Source organism: Asterias rubens, chromosome 5 (assembly GCF_902459465.1).
Source record: "Asterias rubens chromosome 5, eAstRub1.3, whole genome shotgun sequence".
NCBI lineage: Eukaryota > Metazoa > Echinodermata > Asteroidea > Forcipulatida > Asteriidae > Asterias > Asterias rubens.
The window spans coordinates 5,158,728-5,182,861 of NC_047066.1; the positions used below are offsets into that span (position 1 = coordinate 5,158,728).

The 24,134-nt window shown below is 38.3% G+C and overlaps 1 protein-coding gene across 1 annotated transcript; it reads left to right on the forward strand.

Annotated features, from left to right (window-relative positions):
• Positions 1-13,183: 13,183 nt before the first annotated feature.
• Positions 13,184-24,077, forward strand: LOC117290753 (matrix metalloproteinase-2-like). The gene is made up of 9 exons (XM_033772298.1): positions 13,184-13,638; positions 17,641-17,723; positions 19,081-19,268; positions 19,823-20,047; positions 20,577-20,822; positions 21,171-21,281; positions 21,993-22,169; positions 23,005-23,138; positions 23,541-24,077. Exons 1-9 carry the CDS (start codon positions 13,519-13,521, stop codon positions 23,865-23,867), a joined length of 1,611 nt encoding a protein of 536 aa, XP_033628189.1. The 5' UTR covers positions 13,184-13,518; the 3' UTR covers positions 23,868-24,077.
• Positions 24,078-24,134: the final 57 nt, after the last annotated feature.

The window sequence follows — 24,134 nt, forward strand, 5'->3', positions numbered from 1 at the left end:
CTTTCAACCGATGACGCATGCGACCGGAATTTTGAGCTGACTTTTATAAATGCACAGTGCATACACTGTGTGAACTGTCATGCAAAAAGTTATGCTATACACACTGGGGCTGGCATCGGTGACACAATCGATGAGCCAATCGTGAGCAACCACCACTTGTTTGGGTTTCCGCGCTGGGCTATTCAGCTTCGTCAAACCTGCGTGTCCTACACTTAAAAAGTGCATTGAATACAAAATTATTTTCAATCAATATCTGCATCAAGCCCACATGTTAAAAAATGGTATAGTTCGACAAGTTTTGACAGTCAGTCATGTTTTGTTTGGTGTGGTACCATGGTGGTACCACATTTATTTCCCAAACTATTATTCCAAATTGTTATGCGGTTAATGCAGTTTTACACGAGATGTGATATGTGTCCACTTTTGAAATAAAAAGGCCGTACAATGAGCGTTAGGTTTAAACCTGTTTTTGTATACAACTTTTGACTCAGAAATCTGTCTGAACACTACTCTCAGAAACTCCTCAAAAGCATCCTTTTTATATTCAATTCATTTCAATTCGATTCATTACAATTAAATTAAATTAAAATATAACATTTTCCATCCTGAACATAATAACAAAATGCAGGAGACAATATTGTGGAGGCACGATCCTACTAATAAAGCCAAGGGACTGCCTTTCCTTAGAAGAAACAAGAAGAAGAAACAGAAGTAACGTAGTTTTCGAGAAAGAAGCAATTTTCCGTGAATTTGATTTCGAGACCTTAGATTTAGAATTTGAGGTCTCGAAATCAAGCATCTAAAAGCACACAACTTCGTGTGACAAGGGTGTTTTTTCTTTCATTATTATCTCACAACTTTGACGACCGATCGAGCTCAAACTTTCACAGGTTTGTTATTTTATGCATATGTTGAGATACAACAAGTGAGAAGATCGGGCTTAGACAATTACCAGTAGTGTACATTGTCTTTAATACAAGACATATACAGTGGGAAAATCATCTAACAAGTAATTGAAATAAGTTATGACTAAACAAATATCATTATTATATACACATACACTCTCGTAGACACTCGTGCCCCCCCCCCACTCCCCAAACCCCGCCTTCCATCGAATATGCAACCTTATACCACTTGTTGAAACATTCACGTGACCCGTCTGGTGCCAGACGCTTTCCTGTCATAAATTATTGTCGCACTCCTTAAAAGTCCATGCGGTTAAACTCACGCTATAAACAATGACATCATTTTTTGAAGAGGGCACCCGGATCGATTTTCAACGGAAAAGGACATATTTTTAAAGACACTTTAAAAGTAACTTTTGTAATAATATTACTCAAAATAAGTATTGCCATATAAAATTACTCTGTTGCTTACAAACAACATTATCATTCACTAGACATTGGAATTTTTAATTTTTCTTGATCTCTGCACTACTGGAGAACAACCAGCTGGGGGACGTTTTTATTGGAGCAAGCGCCATGAGCACTTTTCTGTGGATACCGGCGCTAATAGAAGACGTCATTAATATTATTGTTTATTATTAACAGAGAGCTGTTTATGGTATGAAACAGTGTATGGAAGGGTTCCCTCAGAACGAAGTTCTCGAGAAAGAGGTATTTTCTCACATGATTTGAATCTGTAGCCTAATAAAAGACTTCATGCCTAAAGCCCTTTCTGATAGCAAACACACTTGTGCAACAAGGGTGTTTTTTCTTTCATTATTCTCTTGCAACTTCGATGACCAATTGAGTCAAAAGTTTTACAGATCTGTTGGATACACCAAGTTAAAGTGAGAATACTGATCTTTGAAAATTACCAAAGGTCTTCAGTAACTGTATATAACCACGCGTTAAATTATCACCATATAGGTGAGGGATTGGCCGCGTGAAGCGAGGTTTGTTTAACGGTTGGATTACGTAACTAAATGACGCTCATGGAATATTCAGAACTCGCATAAAACTTCCTGTTTCCTAGCAACCACGTATCTACTAGTCATTGTTTTGACTCTACTAACAACTGATGTTTTGTGTTCGTTTAAAGGCAGTGGACACTATATGTAATTGTCAAAGACAAGCCTTTTCCTCCATCGTATATCTCAACATATTCATAAAATAACAAACCTGTGAAAATTTAGGCTCAATCAGTCATCGAACTTGCGAGATAATAATGAAAGAAAAAAACGCCATTGTCACACGAAATTGTGCGCGTTTATATGGTTGATTTCGAGACCTCAGGTTCCAAATATGAGGTCTCGAAATCAAATTCCTGGAAAATTACTTCTTTCTAGAAAACTATGGCACTTCTGAGGGAGCCGTTTCTCACAATGTTTTATTCCATCAACCTTTCCCCATTACTTGTCACCAAGAAAGGTTTTATGCTAAAAATTATTTTGAGTAATTACTAATAGTGTCCACTGCCTTTATCTGATGTCCATGGTGTGTGTACTCATCGCAAACCAAATCGGTCATTCCCGAGGATTGAAACTTCAGGGAATTATTTGTAAATAATCGAGGAAATATCAAAAGTACGTTTTGTGTTTGTTTAAACCAATCAGGCGAATAAGTGGGTGTTACATTAGTAACGCCAAGTGCCTTCGACCCACGCACATTATGTTTTGACAAGTTTGTTATGGTAATAATATTTCGTAGAACAAACATTCAATAAGGACAGCTTGTGTATTCAAATGATAGACCTATCCTGTTTCGTAGTAAAGGTACAACACGTCGTCGTTTTTAGAGGTCTTCATATACGCCTTTTGTTTGCGAACAGAGAATCAAAATGTACATCGTGGGGTGATAAAATAATTACATTGGTGTCATGTTAACACCCTATGATGTTTATTTTGATTCCCTCTTATTTGGGTGCACGGCACATGGTGTACATTTTAACACCCTCGTTTTTACAGTGAAAGGCGTATAGGCTGACTGATGGTGAAGATGGTAAAATATGAACAAACTAAATGCTTGACTTAAACTGTAGCGTGGAGATAGGTACTCCATGCTTAATAGTTATGGTGTATAGGGTGTGTGTTTGGGGGGGGGGCAGGGGAGTACCTCATTAGCAATTGATTGAATTCACTTGTAACCACACACAGGTTGGACTAAACACTGCGGCATTGTCATTCATGACACACCATAGACTGTGTAAAGCCGCAATTATTCTACTAACCACATACTCCTGCTAATGAGTCAGATGAATGACGCTTATTGTAAACGGGCCTTCCTCTTCATTTTGTCCTCGTCGTCATGGAGGAAGGAAAATGTTCATCCAGTTTTTAAAAGATGTAGTCCTCCTAATGTAAATGCCATTCATTTTTTATTTCTTGCAGTTCTGCTCCATGTTGTTTCTGCATATACCCTGATGTCATCTCTCCATCTTCTTCTCTGTCTACCTCCTTTCCGTTTCCCTGTCTTTGGTTGCCAATCCATTATTCTTGTTGTCCATCTGTTGTCATTTCTTCGGGCAGTATGTCCAACCCATCTCCATTTAGCTTGTTTTATTGTCCTTATGGTGTCTCTTAATTACTCCAGATTTCGCTCGTATTTCTGCGCATTTAATCCTGTCTCTAATTGGGATATGAAGCATTTTTGTTTGAACCATTCAGGCACAAAAATACATTCAATGACAAACAAACAAACTAACAAACTAAACAAACAAATCATTTTCAACGTTTTGTCATCAAACCACAGCTACATGAAAAAAATTAAAGGGTTGCGGTAAGCAAGTTTTTTGTTCAATGTTATGATTATTATTATTATTGTTATTATTATTTATGATGGTAATTAGTCATTGACCATAGATCAAGTCCTTGCTCTATCGAAATATGATTGTGGAAAATTAAAAGCTACCAGTTCTTGTCCATCAAAATTTTAATTTAGGAGACTTTACTGTGCTAAACCGCTCCGGACTTTCAGCGATATCTCAAAAAATGTTCACCCTTTAAAAGCTAATTTTGCACAGATTAGGTTAATTGTAAAATATATAACATTTACGTAAGGATAAAACATCGACGGTCCTTTCAATGAGCTTCAGAAGTGCCAAACTCTTTATCTAGATATGGGGATAGCAAATTATTTGTCACGCCAAGTCGACTTACGGAGTTCGATAAGAAATTTACCTAATTGCGATGATGTTAATTTCTCTGTCTTATAAAAAACACGTAGAAACTGCTGTGATTATCGACTGTACATGGAATCAATTTATCTCGCATGATTGTCTTGTTTAGTTATCACCTCGCTGATGGCAAGATAGTTTTTTCCCGGGACAACTCGACCCTTCCATGAAATCCTTTGAGAGATGAATATTCTTATTTCTTATCTGAATAGTGGATATCGCACTATTTTGACTCAATTGGTTCAGATTAGCCTATATTTATTAGTTTGCTTTACGATTATTTGCTAGAGTCTATACGTTATGAGTAGATTAGATAGTTGTCTATCAAATTTCGCGTTACGTGTCATGGTAACCATTGTGCAACTGACGTCATTTGAGTAGGGCGCCCTCCGCAAGCGGTCAAAAGGAAGTTGCCCATTGGCCAAGCAGCTCGATGACGTCAATGCATAAGATTCACTGTTTACTTTTAGTCAATGTATCCATACATACTATTGATCTGTTTATTTGAGATGTCATTGAAACCACACATACTTGTATACAAACAAACACCAACAGATTAAACTTTGAAGTCATTTTGTTTGTTTATCTCCATGTTGTTGTGATTGTTTCCTGCACGCAACACACCGGCCTATTGATAAAACTGTTAAAATTACATTATTTTACCACTAAAAACACTTCCAAATTAAACAGTGTGGTATACTCTAAACGACTTCCCAAACCACAAAGTTCCTGAAAGCAAACACCCTTTTCTGAAAGTCTCTCTTATTTAAGTAGTAACAGTAACCGATTGTCGGATACATCTTGACCCCAATCACTTCTTCCATTACTCCATCCGTGGTGTTGATATGCACTGCTATTTCCGACATGAACCATCTGGTCTGTCCATTGTGTTTTATGTCCACTTTGTTATGTTAGACAGAAAGTTTTGCTGTTGGTGATGTAATTTCCTATGATATGGTTCCATGGTCAAAAGCACTTGATCTTCATTTCCGGTATTGACTATTTGTGGTACAAACGATGACAATATTGTGTCATATGAACCCACTTAAAACAATACAAAGTGGCGACGATGCGTTATGGCGTTACAAGTTGCGCCCTCACTTGAGACAAAGAAAGGCTTGTCATTGGCTGAGAGTTGACAACAACTTGTTGTTATTGGATACATTGTTTTTATTGGATAAACCCACAGGTTTTACAGGGTGCTGTGTAAAGTGTAGAAATTCGGGTGCCATGTTGGGGCGTTTATGTAATGAATGTTTCATTATTATATGAATTAAAACTATATTAAAAAGTCGTTCGTATGTAGGTTTTGTACTTTTGTTTCCCTCCCTCACCACACCCTTTGTGTATGTTTCCAGTGAGTAACGTCAATACTTGTGGTTTCTTCAGGCTGACTCTCTCTTTTTCACCGGCGACCGACAGCAGTGGAATCATTTACTCTTAAAAGTCCATACGGACATGTAGGCGTGGGTATCATCCACCACATCAAGCCTGGCTGGTAGAGCCGAAAGCACTAACTGCGCAAACATTTTCGCAGAACCGCCCCGAAATAACGAAGCATTAATTTCACTTACTAATTGGCGACATTGCACACATGAATTATTACGCTCGCTCTGCTCTACCTACTGTAAAGTGGATTGAAGGTCTAGCCCAGGGGTTGGGGTTCTTTCCCGCGCTGCAGTGGGCATTGGGCATGTCGGTGTAGTTGGGCTTATTATAAAGGCAGTGGACACTATCGGTAATTGTCAAAGACTAGTCTCCACAGTTGGTGTATCTCAACATATGCATAAAATAACAAAGCTGTGACAAATTTGAGCTCAATCGGTCATTGAAGTTGTGAGACAACAATGGAAGAATAAAACACCCTTGTCACACGAAGTTGTGTGCGTTTAGATGGTTGATTTCGAGACCTCAAGTTCTAAATCTGAGGTCTCTAAATCAAATTCGTGGAAAATTACTTCTTTCTCGAAAACTATGGCATTTCAGAGTTTTATACCATCAACCTCTCCCCATTACTTGTCACCAAGAAAGGTTTTATGCTAATAATTATTTGAGTAATTACCAATAGTGTCCACTGCCTTCAAAACTCCAAGGTTTAACGTTTTAAAGTGCGAACGCCACACGGTAATTTCCTTATAATTTTCGCACATCAGTGAAATTTCCCCAAAATTAAACCATAATTCAACCATATAGCTTCAAAGAGTCGTACAATTCAAAATGTTCATTCCAAAAACTTGGTGACCATTTTGCTTCGAACCCAGTTTCCCGAATGCCGCGATAAAGCAACTTATCGGCATTGGTTCTTAATGGCGTTTTGAGAAGAAAAACATATGTCTGAAGGACATGCTGTGAAAATTTTACACGCGCTAGTATTAAAGGCAGTGGACACTATTGGTAATTACTCAAAACAATTATTACCATAAAACCTTACTTGGTAACGAGTAATGGGGAGAGGTTGTTAGTATAAAACATTGTGAGAACGGCTCCCTCTGAAGTAACGTAGTTTTCGAGAAAGAAGTGATTTTCCCACGAAGTTGATTTCGAGACCTCAGAATTAGATTTTGGGGTCTCGAAATCAAGCATCTGAAAGCACACAACGTCGTGTGACAAGGGTGTTTTATTCTTCCATTGTTATCTCGCAACTTCGACGACCAATTGAGCTCAAATTTCCACAGGTTAGTTATTTTATGCATATGTTGAGATACACCAAGTGAGAAGACTGGTCTTTGACAATTACCAATAGTGTCCAGTGTCCAGTGTATCTTGAATGCATGGCCGTTCTCAAAGGAATCGGTTTAGGCTCCGGTTTGGGCCCCGTCAGCCATTTTGAAAATAATATACACTTCCTGTATACAGGATTTCAAACAGGCGGATGGAGCCGGGAGAAATTTTTGTTTCTGCGTGACATCAAAATTGCCATGTTTTTCCCTTTTATGAATCGATTTAGACAAACAAAACTTCCAATTGAAAAGCACCTCGACAGTGAGAGTGGCAATTTTGATGTACAGAAAACAAAATGTGGTTGCTAAAAGGCCTAAGCCGTTGTTTCGATAAATTGCATAGGCTACCCAGACTGCGCCGTTAACCTTCAACTTCAACAGTGTCCTATAACACCAAAACCTCAAGTTTATTGAAAAGCGAAAGTTGAGTTAAGCAATGATTTATTTATTCATGACCACAATGTGCAACAGTCATCTCAACTGCATTCAAGGTATTTTCCATTGTTCTGTTTATACGCCCTGGGGCTATAATGTTTACTGTTTTCAAGAAATTCTTGCAGGGTGATACCCCACAAAAAGAAATGATTTATTGCAGTTTTGGTGCTTTAACATGATTCTTGTTTATTCTTGTCAATGCTAGGGACGTGGTGGGTTACTGACACAGCATACCATGTGCAGGGTTTTAACCTTCTACGATGCTTGATGATGTCATCGATGACCTCACACCTCGGTAGTCTTGATGGCAGAGTTTGTGGGCAGACTTCTGGTTCGTTGGTTACCAGTGAATTGAAGGTACGACGACTGTTTAATGATCTTGAAAAGTGTATTTCTGCTGAGTCTGTGAAATGAGTTGCGTTTGTAATTTTCCTGCTTAATTTTCTGTTCTCGAACTCTGTTCATACAGCCTTTTATTTGACCAAGCATAAAAATGGCGTCCAGCAATTACTATTAAAGGAAATGGGTCCCTCCATGTCACAGCTCTTGGACTATTCTGAGTTTTCTGGGTGAAAATGATACTGTTCTGAAAATATAAGCAGCACAGAAACGATGAGTGTTGTCAATCCAAGAGAGAGTTAACTAACATCACATGGCAAATAACATATTGTGTCTGCTAGAAATTAGTGTTATTTTGAACACCTGGTGTCTATTTTATGTGACAACACCAATAATGTCAAATTTAATACCACAGTTTTAAGAGTGGAACCTTGACCTACTCTCTTAATGTAAAAGAGTGAAAAAGCACTCTTTGAAGAGCTATTATGAAGGACAACTCTTTTTTGAGTGGTCTTCCACTCTTTTAGATTGAAGTTTGCATCTTTTTGAGTGATTTTTCACTCAGTGCCCTGTAGTGAAACCCTCTCTAAAAAAGTGAAATAACCACCACTCTTTTTGAAGAGCCATATGCGGGACAGCTCGAAATAAAGAGTGGTGTTTTTCACTCTTTTACATTTAGAGAGTACTGCCCCAAGAACAATTTCCCGCAAAAAATCCCGTATTTTCATCATCTATAAATAAACTTCTGAGCCCACCCTAAAGTAAGAAGCTTACTTTATAAACAACAAGAAAACTATTGATACAAAATAATTGAACAGAAAATAAACAAATATAGAGAATAAAATTAAAAACTTTATAAAGAATATTTCCTAAAGTGCTTCGGTCAGGCATCGCCTAGTGGTATGTACTTTATCATAAAGTACATAAAACAGTCGTTCACTTTTGGAACACACCTGTTGCAGTATACTAACCAAATAGCCTTTTACAAATTATTAAGACCGACCTGAGGGTATCCCACGACTTTAACATGTTTCGAATTTCATGAGTCATCACTACCCATACAACATTTGTATTGTTCAGTGGCCACCACCGCAGAGAAATCCAGGGCCTCCTCTATAAACCAGAGTAATTTGTTTCAGTTAAAGAAAATAACCCCCCAAAACATGAGATATTTTATAGGGGGCCAAGTCGGACCGTTGGCGTGTTACGTATGGGAAGTTGTGAACAACCCCATCCTTTATTACTCCCCCTTTCCCCGTCCATGTGCTGGAGGCTAGAGCAGTGATGGGGGGGGGGGGGTATTAGGGTGGACCAGAAAAGCATTTCCTCAATATTGTCTTTACAGGCATGCAGTGTGGACAAGATACTTCGCCACATCTTTGGTCAAACCATTTAGGGTTCTTTCTAAATTAGCCTCTTCGAGCTGGTGGACATTCTACCTCCATGGGTGTACACACTTAGGTTTGGGTGTATCAGACAAAATAATGTACCCAAACTCAACATAGTCATAGAATTGTGTCCACCATATTCCAATGGCTTATGGTATAAATCATTGTCCCAGTATTATGTACAAAGAAACCTCTGAATAAAGTTTGAAATTCTTGCCGTTTTCCCCTGCAAATGAAGGTGGCACTATAATTACAATGGTGTTTTTTCTTCCATTGTTCTCTTGCAACTTCAATGACCAATAAATTCAAAATGTTCACAGATTAGTTATTTCATGCAATACTTTTTGTTGGGATACACCAAGTTAGAATACTGGTTATTGACAATATTACCAAAGGACTGGTGTCCAGCCGTCGATTTCTCCACACTCGTCCCAGGATAAATCTTAGGACTAAGGATGAGTTAAAGACACTGGACACTATTGGTAATTGTCAAAGACCAGTCTTCACACTTGGTGTATCTCAACATATGCATAAATAACAAACCTGTGAAAATTTGAGCTCAATTGGTCATCAAAGTTGCGAGATAATTAATGAAAGAATAAATACCCTTGTCACACGAAGTTGTGTGCTTTCAGATGCTTGATTTCGAGACCTTAAAAATCTAATTCTGAGGTCCCGAAATCAAATTCGTGGAAAATTACTTCTCTCTCAACGTTACTTCAGAGGGAGCCGTTTCTCACAATGTTTTGTATTATCAACAGCTCCCCATTACCCGTGCTAATAATTATTTTGAGAAATTACCAATAGTGTCCACTGCCATTAAGTTCCGTATAGACGTATGGGACGCATTTAGGACGAGGTTGAACTTGACGTCCTCTTAACTCTTTGAAACCCACCCCTGGACCTTAAAAGATTCAGCATGACTAAATATTGTTCAACCTTCTGGATCCTTTCCGGTCAAATTATCTGCCATTATTTTATCAACCGGAAAGACAATGAGAATAAGGTCATCCATGGGGCGAGACGTCTGGGTTAGATTCCAAGTGAAAGTTCAAGTGTCACTTAATGGGAAACATTGCTTGCTAATGCAAGTGAAGATGACACAACGAGTGTGTGGTGTAATGGTTCTCTTAAAGGCAGTGGACACTATTGGTAATTACTCAAAATAATTATTACTCAAAATAATTATTATCATAAAACCTTTCTTGATTACGAGTAATGGGGATAGGTTGATAGTATAACAAATTGTGAGAAACGCCTCCCTCTGAAGTGACGTAATTTTCGAGAAAGAGGTAATTTTCCTAGAATTTGATTTACAAACGAGACCTCAGATTTAGAATTTGAGATCTCGAAATCAACCATCTGAAAGCACACAACTTCGTGTGTCAAGGGTGATTTTTGTTCATTAATATCACGCAACCTCGACGACCGATTGAGATCAAATTTTCACAGGTTTGTTATTTGATGCATATGTTGAGATACACCTAATCGCAACTGTGGAGACTATAGTCTTTGACAACCACCAATAGTGTCCACTGTCTTATAGATCAAGGTAGTACTATAGTTATCTTGGCCACATCTATTTCTTACTCTTTTTGAATCAAGATCGTGCTTGATACTTGGAGGCCATGGGGACATTTGCCTCCATGCCGCCATGTTTATTGCCTCTTAATAGCGTCCTTTAACTGCTCCAGCATAATTGTACAATTTCATCATAGGTGCCCATTATCAAGTGAAAATGCCTTGATGCCCTTTCAAAAACGCAGCGTTTAAAGGCCTGCAAGATATTGTAAACCACTGCCACCACCATTTTTCCCCTTTTTTTCTGTCGGACTCTTGTGATTTGGGATTGAACAAAGAAATATTGAGTAAAGCGGGATTTGAACGACTTCTGTTAACCTTTCGGCGCTCTACCTGAGCTATCCAGCCCCTATGTCAATATCCAGTCTTTAAACCAGGATTAATGTTGTTCAACTGACTGTATTGCTACAAGTGGGCTGCTCGTTGTCATTGAATAATTAGTGAGTGATTCATTCTACGTGCCGATCAACGTGTCTCAGTAATCAGTAATTCAGAAAGCCAAAAAGGAGGGCGCTGTGCTCAGTTCATTTGGTGGGTACACCACCAATTGTTACCCACCTAAAAGCAATTATGTCGCTCAGCATATTTAAACCGTGGCCGAATCAAATTTGAACCGCCCAAACTTTTTCGGTTGTTTGTTTGTTTGCTTATTTCTTTCTTTCTTTCTTCTGTTTTTGTGGTGTTTGTTTGTTTGTTTGTTTGTTTGTTTGTTTTTTGTTTTTTTTGCTGTGTTTTTTTCTTTTTAATGTGAAGAAACTATTAATAACTGCATATCTTACCATCTCTTGAAAGTCGAATATGCTTAGATCTACGTACCTGGTGGAAATTGAAATTAGACGATTATTGATGTAGCCACATAACACCCACTGTTGAGTTCCACATTTCAAGCGAGCTGCATGTTTCATTTAGAGAATCGCAACATTGTTCTGTTCTAGGAATTGCTAGTGCGCCCTCTATTGAAATTTCACTCTACGGACGAGTTGACCTCGTCCTTGGATTTAGTGATTTCTTTACACTGTATTTGACCTTTCAAATTGCTAGGCAAAATATTATGAACGTTTTATGTAGTTAGTGTGAATATGTTCATGTTTTTTATAAATTTCAACATAAGTACATACAAATTATTATTTGAAACCATATTCGATGATATTATGTTAACATGGCCCAATTTCATTGCTATGCATCGGCGCTCACGGAAGCAGAGAATTCCGCGCTTACGTCAAGCATATTTCGAGGGTTAGCAGGGAATTATTGCTTATTCGCATGCGTACTCAGCTATAGGCATTCTTCGCTTACACAGCTAGCGCAGCAATTCGGCGCTTGCACACTAAGCAGAGATCGTAAGCGCAGATTTCGCCGTACAAAAGCAAAGCAATGAAGTTGGGCATTGGCCCCAATTTTATAAAAGCTAAGCAATGAAATTGGGCATTGGCCCCAATTTTATAAAAGCTAGCTGTAAGCAAAAGAAAAAGTGACTAAGCACAACAAAATTATACTTACCAGAATAATTATGGTTACCAGCCAAACTACCTTTTCACAGGTACAATCTGTGACTGGTATCCGGCGCGTCATGTTAAGCAATATTTTGTGCTTAAGCCCTTCTATAAAATTTGGAACTCTAACCAACAGTGATGAATTCCTATAACTCGCAATAATGACTTAATGGTCCCCAATGTTTATGATCAGAAATTGTTTGTCCAGATCCCCATGGTACCATCCACCTGTCAAACTAACTATAATTGATTGGCAGGTTGATTCCAGAGTGATTGTGGAAACCTTGGTATCAGTGCATTGATTCGTGTTTTAATAGGGAGTTTTATATTTTCCTAACTCCGTGGGCCAGGTTAGACTTGATCCGTTTCACCCCGTTATCACCTTCGACGCATAACTTGGGATAAAGAAAGGATTCCAGTTGTCTAGTCCGGGAAACAAAAGTCGGACTTCAGTTTTCAGGGGACCTTCGTTAGTATGGTGATGCAATATTATTCGTTTCGGAAGTCAATAATTTTTAGAAACTCTGTAAGTTAATCGTAATAAGTATATTGTGTGTGTTATTGATATCGGCAGTCTTTCAGCGGCGGCCTGTGCCTATGACGATTGCAATAGAGTTTGACCTAAGAATTACATGATGAACACTGTGAATGCAACGCATAACAAAGTTATTTATATAAAAATCTTACTCAAACCAAAGGTGTTCTGTGGACAAGCGCACCTTTGGAACACAATGACGTCATAAAAAAAATTAAATGCTTGAACAATCAGCGTGAGACGGTTTTCAAACAAAATCTAAAGTCCAGAACGTAACCATTCACTCATGCGAGCAATGTCTTTTTAACTTCATCGAGGTTAAACATTATTTGAAGAGTATTATTCACTCCCATCTTGTCAAATACAACATGACTCTTACACGTTAAGTCCCAGCGTTCGTTTGTAATGGATAGGTCATAGCTCATTCACAAAGTAAACTTACAAGCTGAGGCTACTCAGTCGTCACAATAAACCACCTTGGGCCCACCAGCATCAATCATAAAAGCTTTCAATCGCTTAAATCGTGCCTCATCCAAGATTAGCATCCCAACTTTTACTTCGACGACCAATCTCCGGCGACCTCGGACGAGAATTAGCCAGGACAAGGCCGAGCGTGTACCCGCCTCAAGGAGTTCGCTCCAATCAACGGCGGCGCTCTCTCGAGAATCACGGTGAAACCAGTCAAGAAGACCGTGTTTCTTTTGAGTTTACAGGATCGCTTGGGAGTATAATAATTCGTCACACCACACACGTTGGAATTTTTGACGGACAATAAAAATGTGTTTGCCATATTGTGATCATAACCTTCCAGCCACTTCGGACAGAGCGGACGGGGCGAAACGGTCGTGACAATTTAGTACAGTCCGGACAGTAAAGTGACAAACCCGGAACCAGAAAAAAAGGACTGAAACATGAAATTCAGGAAAGCTGTTTGGATTGTTTTAGTTCTCCTCTTTTGTCTTCACGAAACGTCGTGTGCGAGGCGCAACAAGAAGAAGAGGAAACATCGCGAAAATCTTCCGAATGTTTCGGTAAGTCTCTTACTCACTTCTATATTTCTTGGATTTAATTCCATATGAGAATGTGGTTTTACACCCGTTGGTAAAATCTGCTATGGAAACCTATGTAATGGTCAGAAAGCCTAAAGTATCAAAACAAGTAGGCAGGAGTTAAATTTTGGTCAGCCTTCCCTTGCGCAATATAAGTTCTCAGTAGTTGGCTTGAGTCTGTTTACCCCCCCCCCCCAACCCCATACTTCACTTATAGGGAAAATGATAGTGGTGTTCTTAAAGGCAAAGTATCCTTTAGCTTTTGGAACTGTTCGATTGTCTTAGTCCTAACATGTGAAAATTTCATTGAAAAAATGTGGTCTCGTTTTTGAGATATCGCTGAAAATCTGAAGCAGTTTCACACAGGAAGATAAATCCCCAATAGCAAAACACAATTTGAAAAGCCTTGGTAAAGCTTCTCATATTAACATTTTGGGGCATAAATACTGATATCTTTTTACATAACCACATTACTTCGAAATGAAACTTTCTCAAAATGCTTCACACTATCAAATGCTGATGTAGGCTTCTAACCAAAAGTTTGTATTGCAATTCGTTTTATGAGTGACTACCAAACGTAGATCTTCCCTTTAAGTACAGAACGCTTAGAGGCATACTTGTCTCCTAAAAGGTTTGACACATTGGAACGGTTTTTGTATGACTTCTTCTTACTGCTCATGTGATCATAGGACACAAACCTCGTTCGAGGATAACATAAACCAAGAAACTAAACTGATATGGTTTCCCATGTATACAGTAAGTCACGTAGACCCCATAGATTCGAATACGAATAATACTTGGGACTGGATTGCTGGTACATTTGTCTGCACTATTTGTAATAAGCAATTTTGATGGTGAACACATTCATATGACACTGGTTTGGGTAAATTTGGTTGTTTACACCTTACCAAACTAAATAATTTGCTTAAGCATGAAATTAGCTCGCTTGTTTTACACATGTTACTGGCCAAAATTTCATGGCATATACATTGCTTGTGACTGGTATTTAGCTGTTAATTTCTTAGAATAATAATTGAGTAGAGTCTTGTCCGGTAATCTGATTTTAATAAGCAAGGATTGTTTTGCTTAAGCACAATTTTTTGCTTAAGCAGCTCTATGAAATTGGGTCCAGTGCACTCTTATTATAGTGTCTACCATATTTCAAAGGGGCTGAACTTCATCTGAGATTCTGTGCACGTAACCTCTATGGAAAATTCCTTCTTTCTCGAAAACTACGTCACTTCAGAGGGAGCCGTTTCTCACAATGTTTTATACCATCAACCTCTCCCCATTACTCGTTACCATGTAAGGTTTTATGCTAATAATTATTTTGAGTAATTACCAATAGTGTCCACTGACTTTAAACCCATTGGTTTGAGGCACTTATGGTAAACTCTTTATAAAGACGACAAGTGAAGTCTCGAATATATTTTTTCGATTAATGTTGTGCCTGTCAGTTTTCTTTCACATATTTGAAACGCAACCTTTCACTTCATGGTCCATTTTTTACAAACAATAAATTCCCATGGATCATGCTGTGATTTGTGGCCAATTGTTTTGTTGAATGTTTTCCATTTCATTGAGTTTAAGTTCACGGGGGATCTCTGCATGACGTGATTATGTCAAGATGTCAAGAACCATTCTGACCTCGTTATCAAATCCACCTTGTAGTGGTGGCGTGTACAATATTATGATGTTTTGGACATATGCAACAAAAAAATGTATTTTGAGGAGACGGGCTATTGGTTTTACATCAAAGAAAGAAAAACAACAACATTCTTATTTGTGTACTTGTTATTATCATTATTTATTACTGATTAAAATCGCAGCAAATGGTTGAATAACATTGGGTTTTTGTTCCAAAGATAACAATTAAAAGCATTTAAAGGCTTAAAGGGAAGGTACACGTTTGGTAATTACTCAAAACTAATATTAACTTAAAAACTGACTTGGTAACAAGCATTGGAGAGCTGTTGGTATAGCATAAAACACCGTGGGAAACGACTCCCTCTGAAGTATTGTAGTTTTTGAGAAAGAGGTAATTTCTCACTAAAATAATAAAAGACTTCTAGCTAGAAGTCTTTTATCCCTATCTGAAAGCACACAGATTCGTCCAACAAGGGTTTTTCGTTCACAACTCCGAAGACCAATTGAGCTCAAATTTTCACAGGCTTGTTATTTTATGCTTTTGATGGGATACACCAAATGAGGACACTGGTCTTAGACAATTACCAAACGTGTACCTTCCCTTTAAAAATAGAAAATCATTGGTTACCTTGTTAGAACAACAGTCAAAGGCACTGAGCACTAATGGTAATTATTTAAAATAACTGTTTTGCTAACGAGCAAGTGAGAGCTATTGATTGTATAAAGCATTGTGAGAAACGTCTCCCTCTTTAAAGTAAACGTGGTTTTTGTTAAAGGAATAATTTCTCACTCAAATATTAAAAGACCGGGCTTGAAGCCTTATCTATGCATCTAAAGCACATAAATTTGTGCAACAAGGGTTTGTTCTCTGTCATTATTCTTTTGCAACTTCGATTACCAATTTAGACAAACAAATTCACAGAGTTGTTATTGAATGCATGTTTGGATACATGTTCGTCAACTGGAATTACTGGTCTTTGACATTGTTACCAAATGTGTCCAGTGCCTTCAACGAAGTGAACCCAGTCGTTTTTACCCTGGTGCGGCCGGACCTTTGTGCTGCATGGCTTAATCCAGAAAATGTTTTGTTTTGTTGTTGTAGCTCCTTTTTCTCATCACATTGAGTTTGAATTCCCCCCATCAAATAACGCAAGGCACCTGTTCTTAGTTATTAAGTCCATTATTTCCGACCTTGTTGGGGTTTATTACCGGTTTTTAGAGATTAAGTGCATTTACGAGATTTTGAACAAGCAGAATCCTTCAATAAAGTCTGATTTACCTTAGTTTGCGAGCTTTTGATAATGATATAAAGTTTAAGTATTTGCTTCTGAAGGTTAAGCGATGAAAAGTGGTCTCTTTGGATAATAAGTCTTCAGTTTCAAGGGTTTAAAATAATTTTTTGTCTCAGGAAACGAACATTATTTTAGAATGTGCAACGTATTTACCAGTATTGGTTTTTAAAGGCAGTGGACACTATTGGTAATTACTCAAAATAATTGTTAGCATAAAACCTTACTTGGTAATGGGGAGAGATTGAAGGTATAAAACATTGTGAGAAACGGCTCCCTCTGAAGTGACGTAGTTTTTGAGAAAGAAGTAATTTTCCACGAATTTGATTTCGAGACCTCAGATTTAGAATTTGAGGTCTCGAAATCAACCATCTAAATGCACACAACTTCGTGTGACAAGGGTGTTTTTTCTTTCATTATTATCTCGCAACTTCGACGACCAATTGAGCTCAAATTTTCACAGGTTTGTTATTTTATGCACATGTTGAGATACACCAAATGAGAAGACTGGTCTTTGACAATTACCAATAGGGTCCACTGTCTTTAAATACCAGTATACAATGCTAAACTAATTTCCGTGTCATTAATTGTTTTACGGATTTCTTAAAAAACTACTCCACCTCAGCAAGTCATATTTTAAAGGAAGCTTTCTATCATCATTATCTTCAAACGGTGTAAGTTTAACGTAAATCTGTGGACATTGTGTTCTATGTTACATTACAGTTTATCAACTGTTTTTTTCTCGAAATAACTTAGACCTATAATAGATGTTAAATTTGCATCGGGGATAAAGAATATTAATTTTGGTTTTTACCCATACACCGATTGTGTGTTAGCACTGTATACTCAGTACTTTCCCGAGTCCTGTGAGAAAATATCACGAGTAACATGCCTGTGATATTGTTTCACAGGACTCGGGAAAGTGATATTTTTTCACATGACTCGGGAAAGTACTGAGTATACAGTGGTAACACACATCGGTGTATGGGTAATAACCAAAATTAATAAACTTAGACCTAACCTTGTGTTTGTTTATTCTGATTTCCAGAGTTACTTGATGAAATATGGCTACGTAGCACAAGGCCCCAATGGTGCACCAAGCAACCCGGCTGATATACCGAGGGCGTTGAGGTAAGTCTGTCTATCGCTCAGTGAGGACAACAAACAAATTACAATGTGAGTCAAACAAACAGTTGACTGGGATCGGTGATGTTTTTCAAAACAAAAAAATGATACTCAAAAGTTCAGTAAAGCTTATTTAACAAGCTTTCACTCCTGCTTTGAAAGAAAAAATAATAAAAGAAATTGATAATTCCTAAGAGGAGTTATGTCTATTTTAATTTGTGCAAGCTTTCCACAGAATACTTGACAAAACAAACGAATGACATTTTTGTATACCCTTACTCAGATGTTTATTGAGTCAGTCAAGCATTAAAGGAACACGTTGCCTTGGATCGGACGAGTTGGTCGTTGAAAAACATTTGAAACCGTTTGTTATGAAATGCATGTGGTTAGATAGATAATTTAAAAGTATATTATAATGATCCTAACAAATTTGCCTCAAAATTGCGTGGTTTTCCTTTTACTTTGCGAACTATCACGGTCGGCTATTTATGGGAGTCAAAAATTTGACTCCCATAAATGGCCGACCGTGTTAGTCGACGAGGTAAAAGGAAAACCACGCAATTTCGAGGCATGTTTGTGTAGATAATTGTATTCTACTTTTACAACATCTTTCTAACCATATACATTTTATAACAAACGGCTACAAACGCTTTTTATAGACCAACTCGTCCGATCCAAGGCAAGTGTTCCTTTAATATCCCATGGACAGCTACAACTAAGAGTGCTTTCTGTACAACAGGCATAGCTTCTTTTATAGAAATGATCAATTTGTTACCCACCCTGTACTCGCTATCTGTTTTATTCTAAACTACCCCAATATACATGGAGAGGGTAACAACAATACTCTTAGTTTATATTATAGAATGGTTTATTACAAAATTGACACATGCAATAGCAACAGTTTACTACGGGTGCGTTCGATTAGCTTCCCCGGGTCGACCCAGGTGTGTGGCGTTTTCTTTTTCCAGGACGAACGTGTGCATATAATTACCCACGTTCGTCCTGGAAAAAAATACGCCACACACCGGGGTCGACCCAGGGAAGCTAAACGAACGCACCCATCGTAAAAAGAAAAATTACAGAAGTTAAGAGTTTAAGAATTGAGTTTTCTAAATTACGTTGAAATTTGACGATAGAAGTTTGACATTAAAATCTTTTTAGTAAAACAGAAATAATGTTAATTACAACAAACCATTGAGTAACAAATCATTATTATAATATTTATTATTATTATTTATTTATTTATTTATTTATTTATTTCTGTCAATGAAACCAAGGGTGCCTTATAAGCGAATACATTCAGATTCACTATTTCTGAAGAATTTTAAATATTTGATAAGTGTGCCCATGTATCGTTGTACAGAACACTTCAGACCTTCGCTGGTATCGAAGTAACTGGTTACCTGGACGACAGGACAATCGAGCTTCTTAAGCAGCCTCGTTGTGGAAATGATGACATCACTGGTTCGGCTAATATGCAGGTATCGCTCAAGAATCACAACCCGAGTACATTCAGCACAACCAATCGCAAGAGACGTTACAACATAGATGGTAGGGAGAGCGATCACTCTATACTAATTCCTTTTAAATCTGCCTCTACAGTATTAGGCACTGGACACTATTGGTAATTACTCAAAATAACTTTTAGCATAAATGTTTACTTGGTAACGAGCAATGGAGAGATGTTCATGGTATACAACATTGTGAGAAACGGACCACTCTGAAGTAGTTATGGCAAAAGAGGTAATTTCTCATGTAAATAATAAAAGACTTCAGCTGAAGCCTTTTATTAGGCAGATGAAAGCACCCTAATTTGTGGAACAAGGGTTTCTGTCATTATTCTCTTGCGACTTCGATGACCAATAATATTGAGACCAAACTTCCACAGATTTTTTATTTCATGCATTTAATGTTGGGATAAACCAAGTGAGAATTCTTGTCTTTGCCAATTAGCAAAGGTGTCCAGTGGCTTTGAAGAGAGTCTTTAAAAATGACCCCTAGCTATGCATCAACATTACCCTTAACCTTACAATACATAAACATTATGGCAAGGGGCCCACCACTTGCTAAAAAATCATCTTTTACTCCTCTTTTTCCGACTGCAGGTAACAAATGGCCAGATAAAGACATCAAATATTACTACGACAGCATCGCTGAGGATATCACTCCGGACGAGATGCGAGATGCTATCGCGAGAGCCTGGAAAGTATGGTCTGACGTCACACCTCTGACATTTACAGAGGTCAAGGTCAAGGAGGAAGCTCATATCGTCATTAAGTTTGCGCGCGGTCTCCATGGTGACGGGGACTACGCTAAATTTGACGGACCTGGTAAGAAATATTCAATGCAATTTTGTTTTAACATACAAAAGTATATTCTAAGAGTTGATGTTTCGTTAAAGGCACTGGAAACCATTGGTAATTACTCGAAACAATTGTTAGCATACAAACGTTGTAACGAGCAATGGAGAGCTGTTGATAGTATACAACATTGTGAGAAACGGCTCCCTTTGAGGTAACGCAGTTAAACAAAAAAAAGTACATTTTCACTCAAATAATAAAAGACTTCAGGCCTGAAGCCTTTCATTAGGTGTCTGAAAGCACACACATTTGTGCAACAAAGAAGTTTACTTTCATTATTGGCTATGCTGAAAGCAACAAAGTTCAACAAGGGTGTTCTTCTTCCATTATTCTCTCGCATCTTCGACGACCAATATTGAGCCCGAATTTTCACCTGTTTGTTGTTTTGTGCACATAGGATACACCACGTGAGAATACTGGTCTTTGATAGTTACCAAACGTGTACAGTGCCTCTAGAAATAAATAACCATGACATGTTTCGTCCCTTATATATCTACAGGCGGCACACTTGCCCACGCCTACTTCCCGGAGAACGGAAACGCCCACTTTGACGAGGACGAAATATTCTCCGTACATTCCACAGAGGGAGTAAATCTCTTCATCGTAGCAGCCCATGAGTTCGGTCACAGCATCGGATTGGCTCATTCCAGTGAGTTTGGCGCCCTCATGTATCCATGGTACCAAGGCTACGTGCCTGAGTTTGTGCTGCCAGAAGATGACATACTTGGTGTTCAGCAGTTGTACGGTGGGTGTGAACACTTTAAGACCAGTTTGAGCGAAAACGGCAAAGGCTGATTTTTGCTGAAATTCATTTAAAATGTTTTAAGTCGTAAGGAACATAAATTCCCCGGAAAGTAAACAAATATTAATTGTACAGCAAAAATCTCTTCTCTAGTGCTTTTCAGAAAGAATCGCAAAAAAGCCGCTTTGTTGTAGAGTTGTACCACAAAGCAACATGCAGCCTCACGGATGTAAACCTTGGGTCCGGAAAGTTGAGAGAAGTGAAAGATGTTCAAGTGTATCTTTTGGGTCGTTTCGTACGTCATCCTAAACCTATGAATAATTAATATTCCCTCATGTTTATTCATTGCAGGCAAGCCTGATGTACGCCGACCTGATACCCTAACACTGAGCGATGGCGGACCCCGTATCAAACCGGGACGCCCTGATACATGTACCAGCAATTGGGATGCGGTTACCATGGGTGAGTGAAGGTTTGTCATAACAACAAATTTAAAGATAAGGCCGGGAGGGTGTCAAGATGATCCCGGCCAAATTTAATAAGCACAACAAGTACCTCAGAGTAAGCACAACAAATTTATGCTTATCAGAATAAGGTTTGGTATATAAATTGGTATTTATGTACATTGTAGATGGCTCAAATACCATTTCATTTTTTTTTTTTTCCGGAAATTTCCAGGAATGCTTTCAGGTTTCGATTCATGAGAACAGAATGACATTAGGTAATTTGTTTCCCAAAACAGAAGGAGTACTTTAACAAAAAAATGTCTTCTCTTCAACTATGTGACATAGCTCTCTTTAATAGTCAGTCCAGCTCCTACATTATGTCATCATACGCCATTTGCTTTAGCCTAGCTCGTTTATATTTCTCCCAAAGTAACCCAGTCTGGTTTTTGTTATGTTTTCTTGTTACCTGTCTGTCTTGTCTCCTTGTTTGTAGTTTGTCTGTATAGGCTGTCTACTACAAGCTTTGGCTTTATCTGACAGCCTCATACTCTATTTTGGTTTTCATTGATTAACTATTAACTCTGTGCTTATTATTTTGCTTATCTATGTAATTTTGTACTAAAAAGTTATATAGCTTTAGAACAGTAATGTGAAATAACATGTTGACTTGAATTGAAATAGAAAAAAAACATCATTTATTTCAAATTTAACATGTCCTTTTTATAAGGTAACGACGGTCTCACCTATGCTTTCAAGGGTCGCTATATCTGGGCTATCAATGATATAGCAGTAGAGCCAGGCTACCCTAAGAAGATTGACGTCACTTACCATGGTGCCCCCAGCAACATTCACGCTGCAGTCACCACGGTTCTGTACGGCCAGCAAAAAACATTTTTGTTCAAAGGTATGACACTTTTTTCGTTTTTAACAAACGTGGGTTGATGTTTTTTTTTTTTTTTTTTGGGGGGGGGGGGGTTCAATTAATCAATCAGAATGTTGTTTATGTTAAAGGCAGTGTACACTATTGGTAATTACTCAAAATGATTATTAGCACCAAACCTTACTTGGTAACGAATAATGGGGAGAGGTTGGTAGTATAAAACATTGTGAGAAACGGCTCCCTCTGACATAGTTTTCGAGAAAGAAGTTATTTTCAGCGAATTTGTCAACCATCTAAACGCACACAACTTCGTGTGACAAGGGTGTTTTTTCTTTCATTATTATCTCGCAACTTCGACGACCAATTGAGCTCAAATTTTCACAGGTTTGTTATTTCATGCATATGTTGAGATACACCAAGTGAGAAGACTGGTCTTTGACAATTACCAATAGTGTCCACTGTCTTTAAAGCGCCAAAATCAACAAAATTTGTCGAAGGCACTCAAGACAGTTAGGCCCTACATGATATTAAAATACACTTGTTGCAAAAGATCACATTTTTGAGTAGTTTCTTGAAAATATGAATAGTCTGAGCATCACTGATGTAATTAGGAGGAGTGCTCCATTCGTTTATTCTTTTGAAATTCGTGTTGCCTCTAGCTACCGAGTAATCTCGGTAGTCTAGGTGGTAAGACACTGCTCTAGAATTGCAAAGGTCGTGGGTTCGAGTTCCACCCGAGTAATATGCCTGTGATTTTGGTGACAACCCTATTTAAAATATTACTTATTAGTTCAAACTACCATTCTTCATGGTACAATGGCTCTAACTTGACTCATTTGACCTTTGACGTGTGTTCCAGGGGCTAGAATGTGGCGATTTACCGACTTCGTCCTAGACAGTGGTTACCCGAAGAAGACTGCTCCACGCGGCATACCACAGAGCCCCAATGCCGCCTTCGTGTGGGGTGGTAATGGCAAAATATACATATTCAAGGTAAGTTACTGCATGTATATTTCTGAGGTTTTTTGTATTGTTTGTTTGTATGCAAGTTGCCAGTCACACAAGGCCTGAAGGCCACTTCAACAAGGTGTTGGCAACAATCAACTATTTTTCAGGGGCCGGTGCAGTCCATAAGAATAACCGATTTATTAGCTATTTTGATAACCAGCATGGTCAGAATTGTGTGCAGTTCACAGCTAAACCTCAGCTCAGTGCTATTCGAAAAATTACTCCAACATCAAGTAGCCTAATTCGTAATTCTTTTCTAGTTGCGTTAGTATACAACAATCGTATGACATAGTTGGCCTACTCCATTTTGACGCTTTTGTTTGCTAAACAAACTGTAGTTTCTGGGAAGTTTTCATTTATTGAAATTGTCATTTTGTCTCCAAACAGGGAGCTCGATTCTACGAATTCAATCCCAAGCGTGAGAAGGTGATCAATGCGCCTCAAAAAATCCGCACCAAGTGGCCTGGTTTACCGCCCACTCTGGATGCCGCCCTCCAGTGGCGAAACGGTAAAACTTATTTCTTCAAAGGTGACAGCTACTGGCGGTTCAACGACGCCAAACTGCAGGTTGTTAGAGACTACCCACGTTCCAAAGCCCTCAACTGGATGGGTTGTGGGTTACAGGAGGGTGTTGAAATGCCAGAAAGATTACAGGAAGGGATACCGCAGGGGGTGGCTCGTAATCAAAGACGAGAGCAGGAACACGGTCAATGAAAAAAAAAAAAAAAAAAAATCCACACCACACATATAGGTTGCCCTCGTGGTACTTTTTTGATATGATAGTGTATTTTTTTTGTTTTCCTGTGTATTTTCCATGATAAAATGTATCGTTATGTTGTATATAAACAGAACATTAATGTTTAGCGAATAATGGGTGCGTTCGTTTAGCTTCCCTGGGTCGACCCCGGTGTGTGGCGGTTTTTGTTCCAGGACGAACGTGGGTTATTATCTGCACACGTTCGTCCTGGAAAAAGAAAACGC

Excerpts from the sequence above, each read along its gene's own strand:
- LOC117290753 (XM_033772298.1), top strand. The coding sequence starts at position 13,519 with ATGAAATTCAGGAAAGCTGTTTGGATTGTTTTAGTTCTCCTCTTTTGT. Across the intron at positions 13,639-17,640 it reads AAAATCTTCCGAATGTTTCG|AGTTACTTGATGAAATATGG; the intron begins GTAAGTCTCTTA and ends TCTGATTTCCAG. Across the intron at positions 23,139-23,540 it reads GCAAAATATACATATTCAAG|GGAGCTCGATTCTACGAATT; the intron begins GTAAGTTACTGC and ends GTCTCCAAACAG.